We start from the raw sequence: 25,447 nt of genomic DNA, 5'->3' as shown, positions 1-25,447 counted from the left end.
ACTTTCTTTAATCGTCAAAACTACTTCAAAGAATCTTATGAATAGCTATCCTGGTTAACCTAAACATCCAAACTCCCAAAGGAATGTTTGAGTAGCCGGTCAACTCTAACACAATTTTAACTTAATTAGAGGTTATCTCCGAACATTTGGTACTTCAAAACTAGCTTTACAACTAAAAGCCAATAATAAAGTTTAGAAAGATGTAATATTATATTATAGGAACCAAAAAACTCAACATACCGAAAGATATTATTAAGGGAGTGTTTGGGATTCCTTATTTTAACTCCTTGTAACTTTTTATTAAGTTAATAAGTTACAAAAGTTATTAAACTTTTTCTCAAGCAATCCTAAACATAAACACCTTATTATTTTTTTAAAAAGTTAATAAGTTATCCATAACTCCCTCGCGTCAGTCAGTATATGATAACAAATCGAACGACCGCCATTGTTACACAGCAACAGACCTCAGCTCCATTTTTTATATCTTACTGATTTATATCTGAAATTTTGGATAACATGCGTTCAAAAGACCGAATTTCATACTTTTACGATGGTACGTGTGTGTGTGTGTATCATATCCTCTTCCGATTATTCAATCTGTATATGTGCACACAAATGTTTACGAAACATCTCGCAATATCCTAACTTAATTCTACTGGATCCATCCTTTTTATTTGTTTTTGCCTAATAATATCAAACCCTAGAAACTATATGTTGTTAACTGTTGAGATAGGTTTACGTTTCGTGTAATAGATATAAATATATAATTGGTTGGCTTATAAAATTGAGAATGGATTGTGAAATTTAGGGTAATTGACTTGTGCAGGAGATGTTGGCAATGTTTACTTTGGGCCGAACCATCCAATGAAGCCGCACCGGTTATGCATGACTCATCATTTGGTGCTCTCGTACGATCTTCACAAAAAGATGGAAATTTATGTTAGTTTTATTGTTTTTTGGCCTTTCACTAGGTTTCTAGTAGGAGTGTAAATGAGCCGAGCCGCTTGCGAGCTACTTCGAGTTTGTAATGAGCTGATCTCGAGTGGCTCGCGAGCAGCTCGGCTGGTGTACACACCTAGTTTTTACTTTTTAGCCATATGGCTGATACTCTTCGTTAATAATATATAACATAATCTATGATTTTTATTTCAGAGGCCTCACAAGGCATATCCAGTTGAGCTAGCGCAGTTTCACTCAGCTGATTATGTGGAGTTCCTGCAGCGGATTAACCCCGACACGCAACATTTGTTTCCAGAAGAAATGGCAAAGTGTAAGTACCTTGTTTGAGGACACCTATGACTGATTTAAATTCTAACACTTAAATTTATGTTTAGTTAAACTTGGGGAAGATTGCCCTGTTTTTGATGACATGTTTGAATTTTGCCAAATATATGCTGGTGGAACAATTGGTAAGCTTTATCTTAAATAATTAGCTACATTTTATTAATTTATTTAAAATTCTGGTTTTGTACATACACCGTGTTTAACTATTTGTGATTGCTAATAGATGCTGCACGAAGATTAAATAATCAGCTTTGTGACATTGCCATAAATTGGGCTGGTGGATTGCATCATGCTAAAAAGTGTGAGGCGTCTGGATTTTGTTACATTAATGATTTGGTTTTGGGCATTTTGGAGCTTCTAAAGTATCATGCACGAGTTTTGTATATTGATATTGATGTGCATCATGGTGATGGTGTAGAAGAAGCCTTTTACTTCACCGACAGGTAAGTAAATAACAACAATATAAACGAACAGAGCGTGTTCGTGTATGTTCTTTTAACTTTTGCTGAACAAGCGATTGAACATAAACAAGTAAACAAACAGGGTTTTCTTGTTTGTGTTGGGCTAAAAAGTTATTAAAACTAGACTAAATTGTAATGCGTCCAAAAAATTTATTTGAATATATTAACACACGTAAACAAATGTTTAAGGGCTTTAACAAACGTAAATTAATTAACGTAAATGAACACAAAGGAGCGAGCATAAGCAAATTAAATGAATGAACTTAAACGAATGTTTACGAACATGATGAGCAAATTAGACACGTGTTCATGTTCGTTCGTTTAATAAATAAAAGAGCATAAACGAAGTAATGAACTTCCTGCCGAATGTTGGTTCGTTTACAGGCCTAAAATATCCCTTTTCATTTTTCAAACAATGTCTACAGAATTGTAGAATAGGTTTTTTGGTTTACTCTAGAAACACATTGGAAGTTTAGATGACTGACTATATGCTATGTAATTACTATTAAACGTATGTTGCACTCCTTTTGACCGTATGATGCTTTAACGTGTCAGGGTGATGACAGTTAGTTTTCACAAATATGGAAATCTGTTCTTTCCTGGATCAGGTGATGTTAAGGTATTTTACATTCGACACTTCTCTCTGTTTATCTGTATGACTGATAATTAGATTATAAACAGTTAAACGAACGGGCTTTTCTTGTTCGTTTCCGTCCATGAAAAAAGTGAACGTGTTCATGTTCGATTGTCAATAGTATAAACGAACGGTTCACAAACGAATATAAATGAACATAGATGAACAAATATGAACGAATAACTGAGCAAGCACTAATTAAAAGTAAAGGTGGATATCAATCTGTTGGGCTTAAAAAATTAATAAACTAGACTAATGGGCCTTAACACTTTAAATGAATACATAAATGAACAAGCTTAAATAAACGTGAACTAATGAACCTAAACTAACAGAAATGAATGAACTAGACTTGTGTTCATCTCCGTTCATTTTATGTAAATGAATGGACAGTTTTGCTCATGTTCCTTCATTTGTTAAATAAACAAACTTCCCAGGGAACGGTTGACTGGCCATTCGGTTCGTTTACAAGCTTAATTAGCATGATACTCGTGTATTTATTTGATACTTTTGATTTTGTAGGAAATTGGGGAACAAGAAGGAAAGTTTTATGCAATTAACGTCCCTTTGAAGGACGGCATAGACGACACCAGCTTTACACGATTGTTTAAAACAGTATGTTATAAAAGCTAAATGTCTTGTCTTTTTGATATATTTTATGGTGTGGGAACTGGTTTTATACTTGTATTCAATATTTCATTTTGCAGATAATATCAAAGGTTGTTGAAACATACCAACCGGGTGTAATAGTTCTTCAATGTGGGGCCGATTCTCTTGCTGGGGACCGCTTAGGCTGTTTCAATCTCTCTATAGATGGTGCTAATCTTATTGTAATCAACATGCGCTTGATTATTGTTTGAAATTCTTAATTTGTAAATAACAGATAATTGACTGATGCTGTAATAATGTCTTTACAGGGCATGCTGAATGTGTTAGAATTGTAAAAAGATTTGGTTTGCCCCTGCTGGTAGGTCTATTTTATTATTTTAAATAGTTTTTTTTTTTATATTATGTTTATTAGAAACTAATATTTGAGGGTTTTTTGAAGGTAACTGGTGGTGGAGGATATACAAAAGAGAACGTTGCTCGGTGTTGGACTGTTGAAACGGGAGTTCTTTTAGATACAGTGCTTCCTGATGGTATATATTTTTATTTTTGGAAAATTGGTTTTAAATAATCCAAACTATGTCCTCTTGGTAAATATCAATCCCAACTTTACACTTGTCTGCTGGCAGTACCAACTATTTGTGTATTTGTTTTTAACGGGCCGCGACTAACGGATGTTAACTCTGTTAGTCTTTGTCTGACGTGGCCATCCCAACTGTCAAAAATCATCTTACGTGGAACGTTACGTGGCGGCTGACTGTGTCATTTTGTTATCTACTTTCAACAACACCACTACCATCAGCTAAAACAATCCATAAAAGATCATTACATCTAACAAAACTTCAATTCCAATCAAGAATCACCAGACCCTCATCTTATGAATAAGTTCAATTAACACTAACATCAAACCCTAAACTTAAAAACGCCTATATCCCATTGCATACAATCACCAAACCCTAATCTTGAAACCGTCCAAATTAGGCAAAACAATTCGAAACCCTAATTCTGTTCGTTCAATACACGGCCCTGAATAATGACCAAAAGGGTATCCTAAATTCATAAAATTTAGGAAAAATATCCAGAATTGACTCCAACCCTCAACCGTTGGATCAAAATAACACCAGGAAAAAAACCCTAACTCGTCGTCTGTATTATCTTCTTTTCTTGGTTTGAATTGTATGATGGAAATTGGGCAAGAATGTGTGAATTAGATAGTACGTGTATACTGTGTGATTTTCGCCGTGTAAACAGCACCGGCGAGTATGTGACTGTGTGAATAATGATAAAGTCGTCGAATAAAAATGCTTTAAGAACATGATTCCTACCTTTTATGGGTTTGAAGATATGGGTGTGGGTTTGAAGATCTGGGTATGTTGAATGAAGCTGAAAGGTGTGTGGGTTTGAAGATATGGGTTTTGGTTTGAACATTTGGGTATGTTGAATGAAGTTGAAAGGTGTGTGAGTTTGAAGATCTGGGTTTTTGGTTTTGGTTTGAAGATATGAGTTTGTAATTGCCATGTAAGCTACCACATAAGACATAATTTGACAACAAAGCGTGCCATGTAATCAAGTTTTTGCCAACTAGACATGCCACATAAGCATAAGACTACCGGAGTTAACATCCGTTAGTCGCGGCCCGTTAAAAACAAATACACAAATAGTTGGTACTGCCAGCAGACAAGTGTAAAGTTGGGACTGATATATACCAATAGGGCATAGTTTGGATTATTTAAAACCAATTTTCCTTTATTTTTTGCAAAGTTGCTTGCTTGATTAAAAAGGCTTAATGTCTCGATAAATGTTCCAAACTGGTCATTTTTGGAAGAATAAAAAATGACCATAGTACATTAGTACCCTTAAAATGTTCCACCTAGGCCATTATAAGTATCATCATCTCAAGGGAATTAGGGATGTGTTTTTTTTACACTATACCTGCTGTTAAATTAACACATTATGCAAATTGGTAATTGTCTGAATCCAATTAAGTGATTTAAGGCTTATTTGCATTATCTTTAGGTGGTATTTTGTGGAAACTGATGCTTGATTCTCTTGTCAGTCACATATTTTGTTTGTATTACATATTTCTAAAACCTACATATCTTTTTTTTATAATTGCCTGAATCCAATTAAGTGATTAAATGCTTATCTGCATTATCTTTAGGTGGTATTTTGTGGAAACTGAAGTTTGATTCTCTTGTCAGTCACCTAATTTTGTTTGTTTACATATTTCTAAAACTTAAATATTATTTTTATAAATGTGTTAATGATGCAGAGATTCCAGATAATGATTATATCAAGTATTTTGCTCCAGAGTGTTCGTTAAGGATTCCAACAGCTCATATTGTATGCCATTTCTTCTGTATTATTTTTTTTGGTTATTTTGGTTTTAGCTAGAACTGGTAATTTCAACTCGTTTATTTATACTTAGGTTACTGGGCCAAATCAAAATTTTAGTTAAAAAAGAAAGTGGGTTGAAACTTGAAAGTTGTTCAAAGTGTATTTTATTGCATACAACTTTCGCAATTGATTTATGCAAAAAATTAGCATTATGGTTTTTTCTTTCTGTATATAACACTTTCAATCTCATATTGTGATATTTTTTAAATCATATTCTTTTTTGTTGGTTTGACAGGAAAATTTTAATAGCAAGTCATACTTGGGCACTATAAAGATGCAAGTTCTAGAAAATCTTCGATGCATTCAACATGCTCCAAGTGTGCAGATGCAAGAGGTAATAAGGATATTATAAAACTAACTATTTAAGTACTAAAAAAAACTTAATAATGATAGTTATTCTATAATTTCTTTATCTAAAGGGTGTTTTAGAATGTTGACCAATACTCAAGCATTTTCTTCAACAATGTGACTTATTTGAATTCACATTAAAGATTGAAATGAATCTTAATTCTCTAAATATTTCAGGTCCCACCTGATTTCTATATCCCTGATTTTGATGAAGATGAGAAGAACCCTGATGAACGAATCCATCGTAAGTCCAAAAATCCTTAAAAGAGCAATACAATAATAATTAGTTTAATACAATGATTTTTTATGGTTTTATATGCTTTGAATGCGATATTGGTGGCTCTCGGGTAGTTTCATTCATGCTAAGTTTTCTAAGTTCTTAGAGAAAAAATATACCCCAAGTGCGGAAGATGGAGGTAGCAGAAATGAGAATGCTACGTTGGATGTGTGGGCACACAAGGCTAGACCGAATAAGAAACGTTGTGTTTCGCGAGAGATTAGGGGTGGCGAACATAGCAGACAAGATAAGAGAGTGGAGATTGAGATGGTTTGGACATGTAAAGAGAAGACAGACGACGAATCCTGTTAGATCCGTAGAAAACATTACTATAGAGGGGAGGAGGGGTAGAGGACGACCGAAATTGACTTGGGATGAGAGGATTAGGCATGATTTGATAGACCTAAACCTCTCCGAGGACATGGTTGAGGATAGGAATTCGTGGAGAAGTAGAATTAAAGTTAAGGATTTTTAGAGAGATTTGAATACCTTAGGGCTTAGACTTAACTTATTTAGGTCACATACCATAATGGTATTTCCCTTACATATATTATTATTATTATTATAATTATTATTAGCTTATATAGCTGTTAAACTGTGATCTTATTATTAATATTATTATAATTAGTAGTAGTTTTTATATAACTGTTAAACTTTGATTTCCTTTATTTTGCTTCATACACATGTACTTAGAGCCGAGGGTCTCTCTGGAAGCCACCTCTTTATTCCTTTGGATAGAGGTACGGTGTGCCTACATCCCACCCTCCCCAGACCCTACTTATAGCTTTGCTGTCGGTGGGATTTTACTGGGCATGATTGATTGATTGATTGATTGATAGATGTTCATATAGTTCTCTTTCTTTCTTACAGAGCACACGAGGGACAAGCATATTCAACGTGATGATGAATACTATGAAGGAGACAACGACAACGATCATAACATGGATGATGTTTGACATTTGCGTGTTGTTTTAGAGTAGATATTAGAAAATTTAGGGTCCGTTTGAAGGGGATTGAGGTTACAAAGGAGCCAACAATAGAAATTCTAATTTATGTTGTTTTTTTCGTAGTTGTAAATGTAGTTGTTTGCAGACTTCTTGTCATGTGTTGAGGACTTGCACAACAAAGCGTGAAAGATGATGAAATTCTCATTTTCTGTTTTTTGTTTCCAGTTTTGTTAGAAAGAAACCCAAAAGACAACTAAAGCCTTGAATAGAGGTTTACTTGTTTAAATAGATGTAATATTAAGATAATATATTAAGAAACAGTTTTAATAGATAAAAATATTGTAGTTTATAAACAGAGTACTTACTGAAGTCATTTTTATTTTTTAAAAAACTAGACTTCTATTATAACATCAAATTACTTGTTGAATACTTGAATGAATCTTGGCCTTTCTACCATTTAATGACATTTGTATATAAGACCGGTTTTATCTTATTTAGCAACAACATATTAGTTACACAATGTTAATATACCTTTGTTATTATGTTCTCTCTTTGGGGCTATCGAATCCTGCTTAAAAGGTATTTGAAAGTGCGATTATCGAAACATGTAAGAATCATAATCAAATAATGTCAGTAAATCTGAGCACAGTTGGTTAGAGCTCCATTACATATGAAGATACGGCAAATTTTAAAGACAAAAACTGACATTTTAAGCGGGTGACAGACAAGACAACTTCATCTTTATCAGTTTATCTAAATCAAGAGCTAAGCATATGTTTAGTAGGAACTGGAATTTTGTGACTGAAATGAGAAATTGGCTTCAGTCTATTACTAGGTGATGAAAGCCAATGATTACGATGCTGATTAGACATGCACAAACAAGTTAACCGTTATTCAAAAACCGGTTAATTATATAACTGGTTAGTGGTCAACGGTTAATTAACCGGTTAGACTAGTTAATAAGGTCGACTACTAACCGGTTTTCAATCACAAAAACTCTAATAATAACTGGAAAGAAAAAAAAAGACCCCAGTCTTAAAAAATATATGTAAAACCTAAAATCGGTTTCAGTACCGATTAGAGAAAGACCGGCTACTAACCACCAGAAAATCAATTAGAAACCAATCACAAACCGGTTAACATGTTTGCATGTGCATTAGAGCCAATTATTCCCCGGTAAAAACCCTTTATAAAGGGACCAGTTACTATGCTGTTAAGATGTGCACCTCTATTGCTGATTACCATAATAACATGTAACGAAGTTTTGTTTGGTTCAAGTTAAAAACATCTTGGAATGTGATAGAACGCATGAAAGGAAGTTATAGGCTTATAGCACACAAAAAGTATGTGTATTCATCACATCTAACTAATAAAAGTTAAAACTCCATAATTTCTGCATTGTCTAAAAGATAATTGATGACAAAACAAAGTGAAAAATACATAAACATCATAACAAAATAGAAGCCTGCTTCTCACAAAACCCGCCTTAGTCGAATAAACTGAATCCCATGTCCTGAAAAAGATAAAAAAAATAAATAATAAACATAAGCAAATAATCATAAAAACAACTAAAAACTGAATCATGAATTCATAATAATTCATAATAAAGAGTATCTTACATCATCGGATTCCTCTTTCTCTTCAACCTTCTCCTCCTTCGTCTCAGCTGCAGCAGCAGCCGGTGCAGCACCACCACCAGTTGCAGCGGCCACAGCAACACCACCACCGCCAGATGGAACTGAAGCAAGTTTCTCCCTTCCGGAAGCAATTAGTTCTGTGATATCTTTACCCTTCACTTCCTTCAGTAGCAACTCAATTTTATCTTCATCTGCATCGGCTCCAACTGCAATTTATAACACAAAAGTTACTTCAAATTTCACATAAACAAAACACACATTATTACGACTTGTATCTATCATGGTTTAGTCTCTTAGTTGTTAGAAAATCTTACAAGCGCCTATAGCTAGGCAGTCAATTGGAAATAGAGCACATTCAATACAATTAAAGCTAAACAATAAATAGATTAGTTAACCTTAATCGTCACAAACATGATCCATTGACAAGCTAGTTAAATACTTACAAGTTTTCCTAACTAAGAATCTAATCCGAAACAGAACAATACAGTCATTACAATCAACAGCAAGTAAAGTTTATGAAAAATTAATACCAAATAACAATGAAAACACTTATATTCCATCACTTTCATATAGTAACAATTTGATAAGCATTGAATATATGTTGATATAAATCATACCTGAAGCGAGAATGTTCTTCAAATCCTCAGCGGATGGAGAGGTGTTACCGCCCAAAAGAGCCAACAAATACGCAGCAATAACCTTCATTCTGCAGCAAATATTCTATTAAGCACATCAATTAATATAATGAAGCTGGATCTGGTAATAACACGAGCAATGGATTGAATGAAAAAAGACAATACCTGTGTTGTGTTAAAGACGATCGATCTGTATGTGCTGTGTTGCCTCCGTTAAGTTTTGTTGTTGAATGAAACCCTAGTCTTATTTATGCGACTGTTAGTGGGCTTGCATTCTAAATGGGCCAAGCTAGTATTTTGTTTCGTTTTGAGTCTATTTTATAGACCTTGTAACGAGAGTCTTCCAAACTGCCGGTCGCTCACTCGGATATTGCTTGAAAAATATTTGTTTGTTTTTTCGCTTGATTATAAACGAGTCGCTCTGCTTGGTTCGGTTTATAAATGAGCCAAGCAACGAGCAAAAGTCTGCTCGATTCGGTTCAGTTCGGCTTTAATATTTTTAATTTATTTTTATATAATTATATATGAACAGTTATATTTATATAAATATATAGACAACACACAAAAAATATTAGTATAAAATTGTTTAAACCTTTTTAAAAAATTTCTGTTCCGGTAATTTCATAGTTTTATTAGTTCGATTCAATTTTTAGAATACTAGAAATTTGTTTACATGTTTATTATATCTCACTTCAAACTTTTTCTCCTAAAAATTTACAACATTACACGTTCGTCTAAAAACAGCTAATTTGTTTACAAAATATATTATTTACAACATTCAAACTTGTTTCTTATTGAAATTTATGTAGTGAAAAAGAAATATATAATGCTCGAAAATCGCTCGATGTTCGATCGAAAAATGCTCGATTCGATTTTGGCTTGTTTTGAATATCAGTCGTTGGGTTGGTTCGGTTATAAACGAGCCAAGCAACGACCAAGCCTTTGCTCGGCTCGTGAACAACCCTACTTGTAGGCCCATGACCACCACTATTATTGCCCCACCCCGACCACCGCCACTGCCACCTGGAAGTGGAAGGGGGTCCAACTGTGACATTCGTCAAAATTCGGATATCGATTTGTATTCGTGTTGCAAACCTTTATTATACAAACCCGACTCAACATCATTTTGTTTCTTTATTTATTTATCATATAATATTATTATATATCTCGATCACCAATAAATCGGTGTTAGTCATATTATAGAGTCGTCAAAAAAAACATAAGTGGTTCAAACTAATTTTCGTTAAGTTGTTATAAGCTTTTAAAACCTTTAAACTTGTTTTAAACATTTATTGAAACTTGAGGGGCTGTTATGAAAATATGCATACATGTATCCCAACCCAAAACCCTAACCCTACCCACATTAACATACAACCTCCATCATCTTCTTCCTCCCTTTGTTTTCCGGCCGCCGCCGCCACAGCCACAGCCGACGCCACCCCTCCGGCTACCACCTCCAACACACACACAAACATCCAACCGCACCCCACCACCTCCTGCCGTTTTCCGGGAACCTCCCTTTCCGGCGAAAAGCCGCCTCCGGCCACCACACCCGCACCACCACTTCCCTTCGTCTCTCCCTCTGGTCCGAAACCTGACACCACCGAACCCTCTCTTCCTCTCACGCACTCCTGGAAGCACCCCCTTTCCCCCGCGTTTTTCCGGCGACCAGAAATCCGGCCTCTGTATGATCGTTCAAGCTCTCTCGGCTCTCCTCGTTTTTCCGGCGACTTTTGGCCGTCGTGACCCTCACCGTCTATCTCTCTCTTTATCTCTATGCTCTCTCTCCGTCTTTCTCCCTCCTCGTATCTCTCTCTATCTCTCTATCTCTCTCGCGATGTCTCTCTCTCTCTCTTACTCCATCTCTCTCTCGACTCTGCTGGAATTTGGCTCCGGCAACTCTCCGTTTCTTCATCTCTGACGACTCGTGTTCACTAATAGGTACAATTTAATTGGGTTTTGTTATTATTAATCTTTCATATATCGAGTGTCGGATTTAAATTGTTAATAATCGGGTTATATATATATATATATCTAACATATCTTTTTTTAGAATTATTATTATCATTACTATCATTATCATTAATAATATTATTATAAACTTTATTATCTATTCATTTTCATAAAACCGAACTCTTGATTTAAACCCGTCTTATTTCTTTTAATATTGGTTTAACTATTTAAAAGCCCAATAAAATAATATTATTTTATTTTAATTTTCATTTAAGTACGAGTCCCTAACCATTAACAAATTAACCGATAATTCGATTTACAACCGAACCATCCCATTAATATAGTTTCATTATGGTTTCAAGTTCATTAATATGTATTAAATTATTTATTTTAGCTAAGGTGTTTATCGTTTCAAGTCGGATTTGTTCGTTTACCGTTCGAGCTTCATTTATTTATCTATTTATTTCTCGGTTCATCAGTCGAGGTGAGTACTTTCATACCCCTTTTTCCACCTTTCGTTTTGGGGTGACATTTCATACCTATCAAACTAAATGCTTTATTTACTTGAATCTTAAACCCACAAACGTGATTTGTATACTTTACTTGAATAATTGCTTGATTTGGTGTTCTATGCTTACATGCTATGTGCCTATGTGTTTACCGCTTTCAGTCATGGGAAAGTCTATAAATCCGTGATCTATCTGGTATTCTCTTATAGCACGGTGCCGTTAACGTAATGCAATTAACGATATTCTATTAAATCCTAGACTACTTGGCAACCCCTTGTGGCTAGGTGGTGCTAACGTAATTCTATTAGCGATTGTCAATTTATCCAAGCTGTTGCTTTTATTTATTATTTTGTATACAAGTTTTGTGACTTTTTATTACTATATACTTATATGCTCAAACTTATGAATTGTTCACCAACCTTTGTGTTGACAAACTTTATTTTATGAAATGTTACAGGTTTGACTTTTGTTGACTCGAGGACTTGACGAAAAAACGTTACCAAGACTATTAGGTAATTAGTAAAACGAACAATATAATTGTTACTTGTATTCAACTTGTTTGTGTAGACGAGATGTGTTGTTTATCGATTTGTTGAAATAAAATGAGTTAAATAAATATTGTCACTTTAAATAGTGTCTTGTGTATTTGTCAAATCACATTGCACCCCGGCATGTTATGCCGCCTTTGGTCGGGGTGTGACACCAACGGTGGCAGAGGTGTTCGGTGATGACAACGACGTGGTGAGGCTGGGATAGCGTTCATCAGTGATACGTTCGTATTCTTTTATAATTGTTTTTTTGTCAGTTCTATATATTATTACAAAATTTAAATTTCTTTAATTTTTTTAAAACAACCAGATATAATAACTACAAATCACCCTAAGTTTAGTAGGGATCGAATCCGTGACCACCATTTTAAAAGTAAGCATAAAATTTCTTTTGGTTCCTTTTAGATTCTAAAATCAGAAACTTTTTTATTAAATTTCAAATGGAATTCCTTTGAATTTCGGTTCTATATTTAGCTCCTTCAAAGCTTAATTCCTGAGAAAACATTTTATAAAAACAAATGCAACTTATAAACTACATATTATAACACCTAATGATTTATTCCCCGTATCTTCCTTCTAAAGTTCTCTCTTTTTATTTCTTTGACAAAAATGTTTACCAACCAACCAAACATCTAACCTTTCCCAAAATTGATGATGGTCATCAAAGTCTACAACATTATAATTCTTAGACAATAGACATGATAAGTGTATCACTTTACATTAAGGTACAAAAGTGTATAAATTATCAAAGCATAAATTTGCACTTCATCAAAATTGTGTCACGGTTTACTTTGTGTTCATCTCAACAACATATTATTTTCCTACTTATCTCTTTACTTCATATTCTCCTCCAAAACTTTCTCCATTGAAGTTTTCACCTTTCACATCATAGCGAATAATTTGCTTCACTTTCACTCTCTTTATCTCAATTTGTCGATGTCATACGTGCATCCAAGTATTTGAGAAAGGGCATGCTTAAAGAAACCAAATTTTATACAGCTGAGTTAAGAACATATAGATGCGTCCCTATGAAATGCCATCTTTAATTTAATAAAACTAAAAGGATAAACATGTGTCACAAATGCTAAATATAATTATCTATGTTTATCTCATATGTTTCCTAGTCATCAACAAGGATGCCCGAAGTATGAAAATTCGGTGTATCCTGTATATTCTTCCCCATTTCTTTTACATGACACTCACCTATGAGTCGTTTGTCCATTGTCTTCGATAAGTTCATCAATTCTTGTTAGGCTGTAATTGTTCATCGAAATTTTCCTTTGTTTTTGATATGTTCATCATAGTCAACAACATGCATCGATTTGTTCATTGGCGTTGAGTTTTCTTACTTCCTGTTTAACACCCATGAAATTTGTATTGGTTTTTTCAATAACACAATATACTAGATAAACTATTCATCATTTTAAACACTAACCATTTAGATTCCATAAGATGAACTTAGACTTGCAATTGGAAAGGATAAATAGAAACAGGTTTATTCAAACAGCTCCATGACAAGCCACCTTTACAATGTGCTCTATACTTTTAAATTAAAAGTAGCTACACACTTTATTGCTTCTTTATTTTCTCTTTATTTTGTTTTCAATCTTTTCATATGAAAAGTTGTGGTATCATCAACCACACATTTTATTGAATGTGTCAAGTGGTCCACTACACAATTACTTCTGTTAGATTAAAGATTATTACTTGTTTAACCTAACTTTAAGTTCCTTGTGCTCTTCTATACAAGTGTATACGCCTTGGTGTGTAACTTCAGGAATAAGAAATAGACACTAGCAAGTAGCAATTCATGGTCACTTAAAAGGAGTATGCATAGGCCTGACCTACCAGTTACCATTTTCAAACTAATTGACTTAGATGAATTGTATTACTGCATTTTTAGACCATGAGTTGTATTGGTCTTGTCATGAAAAAGAAATGGGAAGACCACAAGCACTAGCCGCAACAAACCATTGGAAATGGGAAAGATGTGTAGCCTCACTTTCATGTGAGAGCAAACAACCACCCATGTTCACCAACCCCTTTAACGGTGTTGGGTGTTTCAAGCTGAGGTGGCAGGTCCGTTGCTCCATTAAAAATTAACTTACAGCAATGTGTCTAACTTGTTGCTTGATTATAGGCACACCTAGGAGAGTGCAAGAAACCGAAAAAATCATTCCGAAACCCAAAAACCGAAACAAAAACGACGGTTTGATTTTATGTTTTTGTAAATACCGAAATAATGGTTCGGTTTTGGTTTTCCATGTAATAAAAAACTGAAAAACCGAGCCGAACTGAATTCCTAAATATTATTTTTTTATTTTAAGTAATTTATAAGAATTTAATAATATGTAACTCAAATATTTTTGGTCAAATGTATAATAGTCTATTAGTGGTTAACAAAGAACAAAATTATTTATACTTAAATTCATTACTTTTTGCTAACTTTTTTTTCGATCTCAAATTTTCAAGCTCAAATGGCAAAAACCGAAAAAACCGAAACCGAACCGAAACCAAAATGAAAACCGAAAAACCGAAACCGAACGGTTTCAAAAAATCCAAAAACCGAAGTTTTAATTTTCGGTTTGGTTTTAGCCTAAAACCGAACCACACAGGCAAACTATATAGCAACGTGGCATACAAAAAAAATCTATATTTTATTTCTTCTATCCTAAAATACATAAATCACTTCCTAAACTTTTTGTATATAAAAATCATTTACCATAAGAAGTTAAAACATGCATGTGATGTGCATATATATAATTCCATCAGATTCACATGGAAAATAAAATAAAAAGCAAATTGAAAAGCAATGGATCCCCCCAATTTCAGGCTTCTTAAATCTTTGCCAGTTTTGTTTGGAGGATGAGAACAACAAACACTCACATTCATCAAACACATACACCTCCATTGATTTCATCCTTCATTGTTGCCATTCATCCGGATTTTGCTTGATTTCAATCCAATTCCAATCAGGGTTTATCTTCATTCCAATCACCCTTCATCATCATCCCAAGGTTTTAATCTCTTCCCATCAAATTCCACCATGAAATAACATTGCCCACCACCTGTTCGACGTAATGGCTGACAGAAATGGGGGTTCTTATTATTCAGTTGCCTTACTTTCCTGGAAATCATTAATCATCTTGTTCTCACTTGCATTAACATTGTTTGTGTTATCTTTATCCTTACTCTTGAACTCGGGTACCCGGTCTCAATTCATTGATCAAAACCTCTTCCCGCATTCGAAACATTACAACCCGCAATTAACCGATCATAAACAACAAGAACAGCCTCTTAAAGTGTTTATGTATGATTTACCGCCCGAGTTTCATTTTCAGCTCTTGGGTTGGGACCCAGACGGGCACACTCCGTGGCCAGACCTTCGGTTAAAAGTACCCGAATACCCCGGTGGGTTAAACTTGCAGCATAGTGTAGCATACTTTCTTACCTTAGACCTTTTAGCCTCGGATATTAACAGTCAAACCAGTGGTCAAACCGCTATACGTGTTCACAACTCGAGTGAAGCCGATGTAGTATTCGTCCCGTTTTTCTCTTCCTTATGTTTCAACCGGTTTTCAAGAATAAACCCGTATCAAAAAACGAACAAAAACAAAGTGCTGCAAAAGAAGCTAGTCGAATACTTAACGCGTCAACCTGAATGGAACCGGTCCGGTGGGATAGACCATGTAATCGTGGCGCACCATCCAAACAGTTTACTCGATGCACGAATGCAGCTATGGCCTGCAATGTTTATACTTTCGGATTTCGGTAGGTATCCACCGACAATAGCAAACATTGACAAAGATGTTATTGCGCCTTATAAACATATAATCAAAAGCTATGTTAACGACTCGTCTGGGTTCGATTCGCGCCCGAACTTGTTGTTTTTTCAAGGCGCGATATACAGAAAAGACGGAGGCTTTGTTCGTCAAGAGATTTTTTATCTTTTACAGAAAGAAAAAGACGTTCGGTTTTCGTTTGGAAGTGTTCAAAAGCAAGGTATACCTTCTGCTACTAAAGGGATGCAATCGTCGAAATTTTGTCTTAATATAGCCGGTGATACACCGTCTTCAAATCGATTGTTTGATGCGATTGTTAGCCACTGTGTTCCTGTTATTATTAGTGATGATATTGAACTACCCTTTGAAGATGTTCTTGATTACTCTGAGTTTTGTATCTTTGTTAAAACATCCGACGCGTTAAAAGACAAGTTTCTTATAAACTTTATGCGGAATGTTAGTAAAGCCGAGTGGACTCGGAAATGGGAAAAGCTTAAGGAAGTTGAGCATTTGTTTGAGTATCAGTATCCTTCTAAGAAGGGTGATGCGGTGGAGATAATATGGCGGTCGGTGGCAAAAAAGGTTCCGGTTATAAAGAGGAGATTACACGCGGGTAGACGGTTTTCACAATTTGGAAAACCCGAAAGTAAGTTGAGTTTTCCATTGCCAAGAAATTTGGTACCTTGATAGGAGTTGATGGTAGGAGATAGAATGTACAAGGGAATAGGGTTTTTAGATGGAAATTTGTTCACTAATACATGATCATCAACAGTTTTGTAATGTGATGTGATGTTTAGCTCATGGTTTAAAATCTTGTTAGATTGGTTGACAATAGCTTAAAATGTGAGACCAAAATGGGTTATTGAACGCCCAAGCGGTTTGGTTTTGTACTCTGAAACCACTTTCGTGAGCCGACTGGTTATGATGCCGATCAGTTGAACCGGATTGATGGTTTTGGCCTTTTGAAATCTATTGTATTATCCATAGCTCCTTCCAAATCGAACAACCGAGAATATATTAAATGAAAGCAAAACGAGAACAAAGTCGACATATAATCCATCAAACCGTGTTAGGTGTCAGAAATCGATTAGAAAAGTCGGATACAAATTGAACGAAATAAAATACAAGAACGGTAAAAACATTTAAATAAGTTCAAATCAAAAGCACAATATAGTGCAATCAAGTAATCAACAATGGATACACTATACTAAAAGTGTCTATGTAATGTATGCAGGCATGCAACAATATATATTAATATATCATCAGCAATACATACAGTGTATTCAACAATCAATAAGACATTGTAACCACCAAATGCATACATTGCATTCTTAATATCACTTATTTACAATAATGCTACTACTTAAAATTTCCATATTATGCAGTGTATTTAACGTTGCATACTACTGTTAATGGCGACCGTGTTTTCGAATTAGTCACAGCGCTGCTTTTGTGTTTCCTATAATGCTTCACTTAATTATAAAAATATCACTTGGCTTTGTTTTAGCCGAAATTACAGACACTACAATGTGTTTCCAATGACTCAAGTTTCGCATGGTTTGATAATTGAAACAAGGGTAGATAAAACTAAAGTGAAAGCAAAATACACTAACGCCAGCAATCAATGACTCCGGCAATTTCACGAAAATCATATTACATGGACAACACAAACAATTTAAAAAGTTAATCACACCATTTTTCATTAGTTCAGAAGAAGAAAAACATGTAGAAAAACTTGTATAATAATAGCAGTAATCCATAAACACAAAGTAGCATGATACATTTAACAAGAACCGGTGCGACTCACCATTCTTTTAACCTTCTTCCCCAAACTCTTTTGTGAACCGCTCATGAACCTCAAGGTCACTTTTGCTAACAGTCGGCCTCTGTCTTGCAAGAACCTTGTCAAAATCTGTCCGCATAATCGGTGGTGGACTTATCTGCAATAAAATATCATTTTCAAATAATCAGAATGCTTATAATGTGACTCTATCAATAACATAACTTGAATTGACCCGTCGATGAAAATGGTCAACTAATTGATCCTGAAAAATGTAATCATTACCTTTGCCGCCAACCCTTTTGCTGCAAGCTCCTGCATAGTGGTTTGGACAGCCCCAGGTTGTTTTGGACCACACGGGACCCACAAACCGTCATTCGTGTTGACAAAAAACATGGCATCCTGAGTCTTACGTACGGGTTCAAATAAAACGTCCTTAACCTATAGAAGTCAAAAATAATAAACTTAGTTACTAGCATATATATATATATATATTACATACTCAAATGTGCAGAGCTAAACAAGCACCACAGACACCATCGAGACACCACTGACGGATCATGCGCGCCGTGTGACTGACAAAATAGTCATATGGGCCGATTGACAGGAAGAAAATGATTATATGGGTCGTACAAGGGGCAAATCGAGGGGCAAATCTTATGGCCCATATGATGTTCTTGACTAACAAAGATGGTCATATGTCCCAAAATGGTCATATGATGTGCCCACTCACAAATACATAAAGCCTGTATGATCATTTTCAACCAGTCATACGGCCCATATGATGTGACGGATTCTGGTGTGCAGAGTTGATTTGACATCATACAGCCCGTATGATATGACAAGCAAGCCGGTGCTGTGCACACTTTTGGGGGTGGTGTTCGTATAGCAGAACCCTTAATGTTATTTTAAAATCCGTGCAGTAAATGTAAGAACCGAACTTACACAGACAGCAATGTCAGAACCAGAAAATCCTTCTGTCTTACGTGCCAAGGCTTCAAAGTCGCTTTCAGTTAAGTTATTAGGAGTATCACCTAAATGCACCTGTGTATCAAGCCACATGTTATGCAATGTTTTTATATATTTGCAAACACGCGTGCCAATTGGCCTATTTTTAATAAATAGGTAGACATTTATGTTCTACCTCTTAACGGGTCAAATGGATAAGGGACATAAAACAAAGAAAAATGTTAAGCTACAGAGGAAACAAATCAACTGGGTTAAACGGGTCAAAAAAAACCCAAATTGATTTTTAATGCGTACAAAAATCACATTTGTAGTAATTATACTACACGCTAATTGCTTCAAAAAAAATCAAAAAAGTTAAAAAGTCAATTAAAATTACTAATTTTGACACAAACCCATGTTGACTTGTACCCAACTGGTCTGACCAGCTAAATATGCGACCCTTACTTGCAAATAATTAAAAATGTTAAAATAAAAATTTCAAAGAAGCATCATATTTTATATCAGACGATAATTGAATAGAAATAGCAGCAAAAATATTGAATATTTGGAGAGGGCCACATTACTTTGAACATGTGTTGCCGTGCCTTCAAATCTGGTAGTGGAATGTATATACGCTTGTCAAAACGCCGACGGATAGCCTGACCCAATTATTTAAAGAATAATAACTTAGGAGAGTATTAATATTTAGCAAGTATTATTAATTTTCTAAAAGACCTGATCCAAGGAGTAGGGTGTATTTGTTGCTGCAAGTACAAGAACTTTATCATCATTGTGTCCAACTCCCTGAAAGAATTAAAAGGTGATAAGTGGTCATAAAACGAACTGAACGTTAAGTGGACCGTTCGGCTGAAAGTTCGTTTATTTAATAAATGAATGAACATGAAAATAACATTTTGTTCGTTTAGTTAAATGAACGAATATGAACACATGTCTCGTTTGTTCATTTATGTTCAAGAACTTTCGTTCATTTATGTTCGAAACAATTTTTCATATACGCTCGTTTATGTACTTAACCAATGAACATAAATAAACGTAAATGAACAAAACAATTCTTAAGTTCGTTTGTTTGTATGATCATTTTAACTTTTATTGCCCCATTACCTTTTAGTGTAATTTTATGAAATCAAAATATCACCCGTTGCAGTTTAGTCTAGTTTAATCTTTTTAAGGCCCAACAGGCTGATGCTCATATTTACTAACCGGTGTTCCCTGATTACGTTTGTTCATCTATGTTCAGCTATGTTTGTTTGCGTTCATGAGCCATTCATTTATACTATTAACCAGAACGAACACGAACACACTCGTTTTCTTAACGAACATACATGAACAAGAAAACCCCGTTTGTTAGTTGTTCGTGTTGGATAGCTTCTTCAGTTAAAGTAAAAACGACGTTGGGTTCGTTTACAAAGTCTAAGTGGTCATAACATTTCTGATTGGTTAATATCAATTTATTATTTATCTTTCTGGGTTTTAAAAAATTAATAATATCACCTGCATCTGAACAAGAATTTCGGTTTTAATACGCCTTGAAGCTTCACTTTCATTGCCTTCGCCACGTTGACCACTCAAAGAGTCAATCTCATCAATAAAGATAATGGAGGGTGCACTTTCACGAGCCATTTGAAACAGATTTGATACCAGTTTTTCACTTTCACCCATCCACTTTGAGACAAGGTCTGAAGAAGAAACACTGCACCAAACCACCAGTTGGCACTTGCCAACTCATTGGCATAAGTTCATGAAAACAAAAAAAAAACAAAAATTTAAAAAGAAAAAAAATATACAAAAACCATAATCAAATGTTCTTTTTAGTCAGAAATATAAATATTGTTAACTTGAAAATTGGAAGTTCCTTTCATTAGAGGTTGCAGGTGAGTCGGACAAGTTGTGTAAAAGTTATTCAATTCATTAATTATACCTACGAAAAAAAAACCATTACAATATCGATCACATCTTTGACACCCATTTGACACGTTCAAAAATACATGATTTGGATAAATCACAACCCAAATTAGTCCACAGTGTGATGTATGTATGCAAGTGTCGATGTCAATCAGCTCAAACATGAAATCAGTTGAAATGTGACAAACTTATCAATTTCAATTTTTATTTAAATAAGAGGATCTTCTTAATAGAGACGCGACATTAGACTGATATCACTAACCACAGTTGTCAGAATTTTGTATGTACAAACTAGACACAAACCTAACAAAGAGAGTTCCATTGTATGTAGAATGAAAAACAAGAATACACAGAATTAATCTATATTTATTAAGATTTAACACCTGAAAAATGTAGAGTCTGCTTCGGTAGCAACAGCCTTTGCCAGGTATGACTTTCCTGTCCCGGGTGGACCGTATAAAAGAAAAGCTCTCCAAGGTCGCCTTTTACCTACCACAAAAACAAACTATCAAGTCGTTGAGAAAAACATAATACAGCTCCACAAAAACATGTATTTGTCAAGCATTCTTAAGAACTTATGTTATAACTGAACCCAATGATAATAAGCCATCTGTATCTAATTATCCTCCCCTACACATTAGCCAGTAATCCACTATACCAAATAAAGAGCTTTTCCATGAGAAATAAAATTAAGAACCACATATTACTTAGACGAATGAGTTATTCAACTCATAGAACATTCTTACAAGTTCTAAACGCATTTGTTTCATTTATATATCTTTATTCTATCAATCCAAAAAATCCTATATAAATGGTACATTTCATGTGAATTTAGATAATAGAATAAACATTGTTCAGCACCACCATTAATAGTTGGTAAGAGCTGAGGATTATGGTAATGAAGCATTTACTGATATCACAAGCTTAAAAACATAATGATCATAAGTCATTCAGCTCACTAATTTAGGATTAAGAGAACAAATAGGACAATAATAATCTATGTTGCAAGAAGCAAGAACCTTTGAGCGAGTCAAATTCCGACCAAATCCTAAAACTTCTCTGAAATATTCTAAAATAGCCTGGAACCAGCCCAAAACATGCCATGCGCCTTTGCTAATCTCGGGCCCTTTGAACCAATTATTTCTAATAAACTAACAGACAAATCATGAATTAGCCACTGATATTTAGTCAAAATCAGTCAAATTGATAACTTATATATAAAATTTGGTATAAGTATGTATATTTTAAAAACTACATGTAAAACTCCTATCCGATTAATCCCTAATAAACCTGATTAATCGTTAGTCGGTACCCCCCACTGGTCGCGCCTAGCGAGTTCTACAACACCGACTGAAACGTTCAAAAATGGCCTTGAACCAACCTAAACCCTAAAAAAGCCTAAAATATGTCCAAAACCCCAAATAATGGCATGTTCATGCTATGCAGTATGCACCTTTCCTAATCTCAAGCCCAAGGCTCACCCGTTGCGTCTTTGACAACTGTAGTAAAACTAAAAAGACACCACCTTGAACCAGCTCATTCCAACCACTGATCTTCATAATCTCAAACAACCCTAATCCCGGGCCCAAGGCTCACCTATTGCCCCTTTGGCAACTATGGTAATACTAAAAAGACAAGACCTTCAAACCTATTAATTCCAAAAACAATTATCATACAAATCATGAACTAACCACCAATCTCCATAACCTCAAACACCCCTCATCAAAAACCTGAACTAAAAACCCAAATACAGCAAATATACCAGTAAAAAACTGAAGAAAATTAACCGGCAGAAACCTTAAAAATGACCAAATCCTAAACTAGCCCTAAAAAGCCTAAAATATGTCTAAACCCCCAAATAATGATATGTTTATGCTATGCGCCTTTGCTAATCTCGGTCCTCGCTTATGCTAATACAATAAAAATGACACCTTTAAACCAGCTAATCCCATAAACAATTATCACACAAGTCAAAAACCTAACCTAAAGCCCCAAACACAGTACCATACCGGTAAAAAACTGCGGAAACTTAACACGCGGAATAAAACCCCAAACACAGTACCAACAGTAATAGTTTATATGTATGTAGTCATTCCCCGCTATATAAAAGATAAAGGTTTTCTCATTCCTACAAGTTCTAAACACATATGTATCTTCATCGCATCAATCCAAAAGGTTCTATAAAAAAAATGGTCCATTTAATGCAAATTAGACAATATTAATACATGTTTTAACAACACTCTTAAAATGTGACAAAAATCAAGGATTATGTCAATGAAACACTAAATCGTTGCAGAGCTTTTACTAATATCAGTATATCACAAGCTCAGCACATAATAACGAAAATAATAAGCCATTTAGCTCAAAAATAACACCTTTAAACCAGTTAATGCAAATTAGACAATATTAACACATGTTCTAACAACACTCTTAAAACTTGACAAGAATTGAGGATTATGGTAATAAAACACTACATTTTTGCAGAGCTTTTACTAATATCACAAGCTAAGCAAATAATGATGATAATAATAATAACAACAACAACAACAATAAACCATTTAGCTCAAAGATCACACCTTTAAACCAGTTAATTCTACTAAACTAGCAGCTAAATCATGAATTAACCACTGATCATCATAACCTATTAAAAAGCCCCAAACACAGTACCATACCAGTAAAGAACTGCGGGAACTTAACGGGCAGAATAACCGCCTCCTGCAACGCCTGCTTCGCACTCTCCAACCCCGCCACATCACTCCACTTAACATTCGGCTTCTCCCGCACAATTGCCGAGTTCAGTCCCGCCCTCAGCTTCGAATTCTCCTCCCCATCTCCACCTCCACCTTCCCCATCCTTCGGTTTGGTCTTCGGCTTCGCCGCGACCGCAGAATCCCCACCAGTAGCAGCCGGGCCGGTCCCGCCTTCATCTAACACAGCCCTAATCTCTTCCGCACGGCGTAAATACTCGGTGAATTTCTGGGTAATAGCTTCTCGAATCTTGGGGTTTTTCTCGTACTTTAAGTGGGTTTTGAAATACTCTAAGGCGTTCATGTATAAAGGGAAGGCTTTGGCGTAGTTTCCGGCATTGTCTTCTTGTACGGCTTGCTTCACGTACTCGATTGCTTGTTCTTTGAAATTGCTGTACATCGAATTGGATTTGATTTGATTTGATTGTGAGGTGAAACCCTAGATGGATGGATTGATTGATTTGGGGGTTTTTTTGATCGGGGGGGAAAGGAGAAGACGATGGTGATCAGGTGATGCAGGATCGAAGAAATGTATACTAATTGTATGTCACGCGATTTATTATTATTATTATTATTATTATTATTATTATTATCTTTTTTACTCGATCTCACTAATTTCGTTAAGTCTGGTCGTTAAATCATCAATGTGCCTCTCACGTCATTTTTCTCCCCAAATAAACCCCAACTCTAATTCGCAAGTCCCCTTCACGGGAGGGTTGGCGTGTACTTGGGGGAAAAAAGGACAAAATTGTCCCTCAAGAGAGGGGACACTGATGGGTTTAACGATCAGACTTAACGGTATTAGAGTGGTTGGATTTAATTGCAAGTGAAATGAAACCACATGGACGAAAATCACAAATTTGAAACAATTAGACTAAAACTGCATGTTTAGACAAACCACAGTAACAAAAGCCACGTTTACTTTAAAATAAATAAATTTAGAATCGAACTTAATTTAATTAGAATCAAGATCCAATAATGTTATACGGTCAAACTGTACATTTAAAATCATATATTATTTCTATTATCAAAAATTTGTCTAGAGTCAAGAGTGAATAAACATGTTGACCAGGAAGGAGCTACACATCACCAAGTAGAGTCCATGAATCTATCCTTGTTACCAACTGTCCCCTTGGAAACGAGAGTATGCTTGTTAAATATCTTGTTATTCCTTGTTTAACACAAAGTCCACCTTGTGATTACAACTATGGTCAATACACAATAAAGGCTTTTTGTTAAGGTTCAAGATGTGGTTATAACTAGAGGGTAACTTCATAAATTGTTGAAAATAAGTGGAGTGGAGAGCGGCGCCATGCTCCAATTTTCACACGTATTAGTTTAACCATGTTACATGAGGTTACTAGTTGGCTAACTATTTCATGTTCTAAATCCACTGTTCAAGCGTAAAGCAGAGTTGGTCGTAACGCCTCTTGATGCAAGTTCCACCTTTGTAGGAACCCGTTGGATTGTTGTCCTCCAAACAAACAAGTTAACCAATTGTGCTACTGATGAGAATGCCTGACTTAACAACCGCATGTACAATCAGTTGGTTGTCTTAGGGGCTGTTTGGTTCATTCAGATCTCAATGAGTCAGATCTGAATGAGCCTCTGTCCCATTCAGCAACAACAATAAGTCTGAATGATTCAGACATAATTTTAACTATTCAGATGTTTTTCTGTTTGAAACCAAACAGTCTGAAGTCTGAATGAATCAGATGTTTACATCTGAATGGTTCCATTCAGATGTAAACAAACAGCCCCTTAGTCGACCTACCTAATACTTATACAACATCTTGATATGGCTATTGCACTTCAAGGTTAGAAGATATAGTCCACTTCCATTGCCAACCCCACCTGATCATGTTGCCTTCATCATTCGTCAATGTACATATAAAGTTATCAACAATCTTGCAGTCCATCTCCACCACTAGCTTGAATAAAGCAGGGAATCTTGTATACAATATAAGTTGGATCCGTCATGGATTTTATCAAAATATGTTTCAACTTTGACTGGTCTTTATAGTCACTATTGGA

The 25,447-nt window shown here is 35.1% G+C and overlaps 4 protein-coding genes across 5 annotated transcripts; 2 read left to right on the top strand and 2 right to left on the bottom strand.

The window, feature by feature from the left end:
* Positions 1–418: 418 nt before the first annotated feature.
* Positions 419–7,177, top strand: LOC143549006 (histone deacetylase 9-like). The gene is made up of 14 exons (XM_077040026.1): positions 419–553; positions 827–939; positions 1,153–1,270; positions 1,335–1,409; positions 1,508–1,727; positions 2,301–2,364; positions 2,899–2,991; positions 3,084–3,192; positions 3,294–3,343; positions 3,425–3,515; positions 5,255–5,325; positions 5,615–5,713; positions 5,905–5,971; positions 6,875–7,177. Exons 1-14 carry the CDS (start codon positions 517–519, stop codon positions 6,958–6,960), a joined length of 1,293 nt encoding a protein of 430 aa, XP_076896141.1. The 5' UTR covers positions 419–516; the 3' UTR covers positions 6,961–7,177.
* Positions 7,178–8,274: 1,097 nt separating this feature from the next.
* Positions 8,275–9,532, bottom strand: LOC143548988 (large ribosomal subunit protein P2-like). 2 transcript variants are annotated; one of them, XM_077040009.1, is made up of 4 exons: positions 9,390–9,451; positions 9,206–9,298; positions 8,571–8,794; positions 8,275–8,464 (listed from the first exon to the last, which is right to left on the bottom strand). In XM_077040009.1, exons 2-4 carry the CDS (start codon positions 9,291–9,293, stop codon positions 8,438–8,440), a joined length of 339 nt encoding a protein of 112 aa, XP_076896124.1. In that variant the 5' UTR covers positions 9,294–9,298; positions 9,390–9,451; the 3' UTR covers positions 8,275–8,437. The 2 variants fall into 2 exon arrangements, with proteins under 2 accessions (XP_076896124.1, XP_076896123.1); XM_077040008.1 differs by having other exon boundaries at positions 8,276–8,464; positions 9,206–9,294; positions 9,389–9,532.
* Positions 9,533–15,168: 5,636 nt separating this feature from the next.
* LOC143548986 (putative arabinosyltransferase ARAD1) lies at positions 15,169–16,841 on the top strand. Its single transcript, XM_077040007.1, has one exon. The coding sequence runs from the start codon at positions 15,314–15,316 to the stop codon at positions 16,700–16,702; it is 1,389 nt and encodes a 462-aa protein (XP_076896122.1). The 5' UTR covers positions 15,169–15,313; the 3' UTR covers positions 16,703–16,841.
* An 848-nt stretch (positions 16,842–17,689) lies between these two features.
* Positions 17,690–23,968, bottom strand: LOC143549003 (protein SUPPRESSOR OF K(+) TRANSPORT GROWTH DEFECT 1). The gene is made up of 8 exons (XM_077040023.1): positions 23,339–23,968; positions 21,050–21,155; positions 20,256–20,454; positions 19,479–19,547; positions 19,328–19,402; positions 18,741–18,839; positions 18,081–18,236; positions 17,690–17,955 (listed from the first exon to the last, which is right to left on the bottom strand). Exons 1-8 carry the CDS (start codon positions 23,811–23,813, stop codon positions 17,830–17,832), a joined length of 1,305 nt encoding a protein of 434 aa, XP_076896138.1. The 5' UTR covers positions 23,814–23,968; the 3' UTR covers positions 17,690–17,829.
* Positions 23,969–25,447: the final 1,479 nt, after the last annotated feature.

Source organism: Bidens hawaiensis, unplaced genomic scaffold (genome assembly GCF_021521415.1).
Source record: "Bidens hawaiensis isolate Kalapana, Puna unplaced genomic scaffold, B.hawaiensis_p1.1 tig00015346_1, whole genome shotgun sequence".
Classification (NCBI taxonomy): domain Eukaryota; kingdom Viridiplantae; phylum Streptophyta; class Magnoliopsida; order Asterales; family Asteraceae; genus Bidens; species Bidens hawaiensis.
The sequence above is the reverse complement of the archived record's forward strand: the minus strand, read 5'-3'. Positions and strand labels throughout refer to the sequence as shown.

Excerpts from the sequence above, each read along its gene's own strand:
- LOC143549006 (XM_077040026.1), top strand. The coding sequence starts at position 517 with ATGCGTTCAAAAGACCGAATTTCATACTTTTACGATG. Across the intron at positions 554-826 it reads AATTTCATACTTTTACGATG|GAGATGTTGGCAATGTTTAC; the intron begins GTACGTGTGTGT and ends TGACTTGTGCAG. Across the intron at positions 3,193-3,293 it reads TTTCAATCTCTCTATAGATG|GGCATGCTGAATGTGTTAGA; the intron begins GTGCTAATCTTA and ends ATGTCTTTACAG.
- LOC143548988 (XM_077040008.1), bottom strand. The coding sequence starts at position 9,293 with ATGAAGGTTATTGCTGCGTATTTGTTGGCTCTTTTGGGCGGTAACACC. Across the intron at positions 8,795-9,205 it reads GAAGAACATTCTCGCTTCAG|TTGGAGCCGATGCAGATGAA; the intron begins GTATGATTTATA and ends TATAAATTGCAG. Across the intron at positions 8,465-8,570 it reads AGAAAGAGGAATCCGATGAT|GACATGGGATTCAGTTTATT; the intron begins GTAAGATACTCT and ends TATCTTTTTCAG.
- LOC143549003 (XM_077040023.1), bottom strand. The coding sequence starts at position 23,813 with ATGTACAGCAATTTCAAAGAACAAGCAATCGAGTACGTGAAGCAAGCC. Across the intron at positions 18,237-18,740 it reads GTTCTGACATTGCTGTCTGT|GTTAAGGACGTTTTATTTGA; the intron begins GTAAGTTCGGTT and ends TGACTTCTATAG. Across the intron at positions 17,956-18,080 it reads CAAAAGGGTTGGCGGCAAAG|ATAAGTCCACCACCGATTAT; the intron begins GTAATGATTACA and ends ATTTTATTGCAG.
- LOC143548986 (XM_077040007.1), top strand. The coding sequence starts at position 15,314 with ATGGCTGACAGAAATGGGGGTTCTTATTATTCAGTTGCCTTACTTTCC.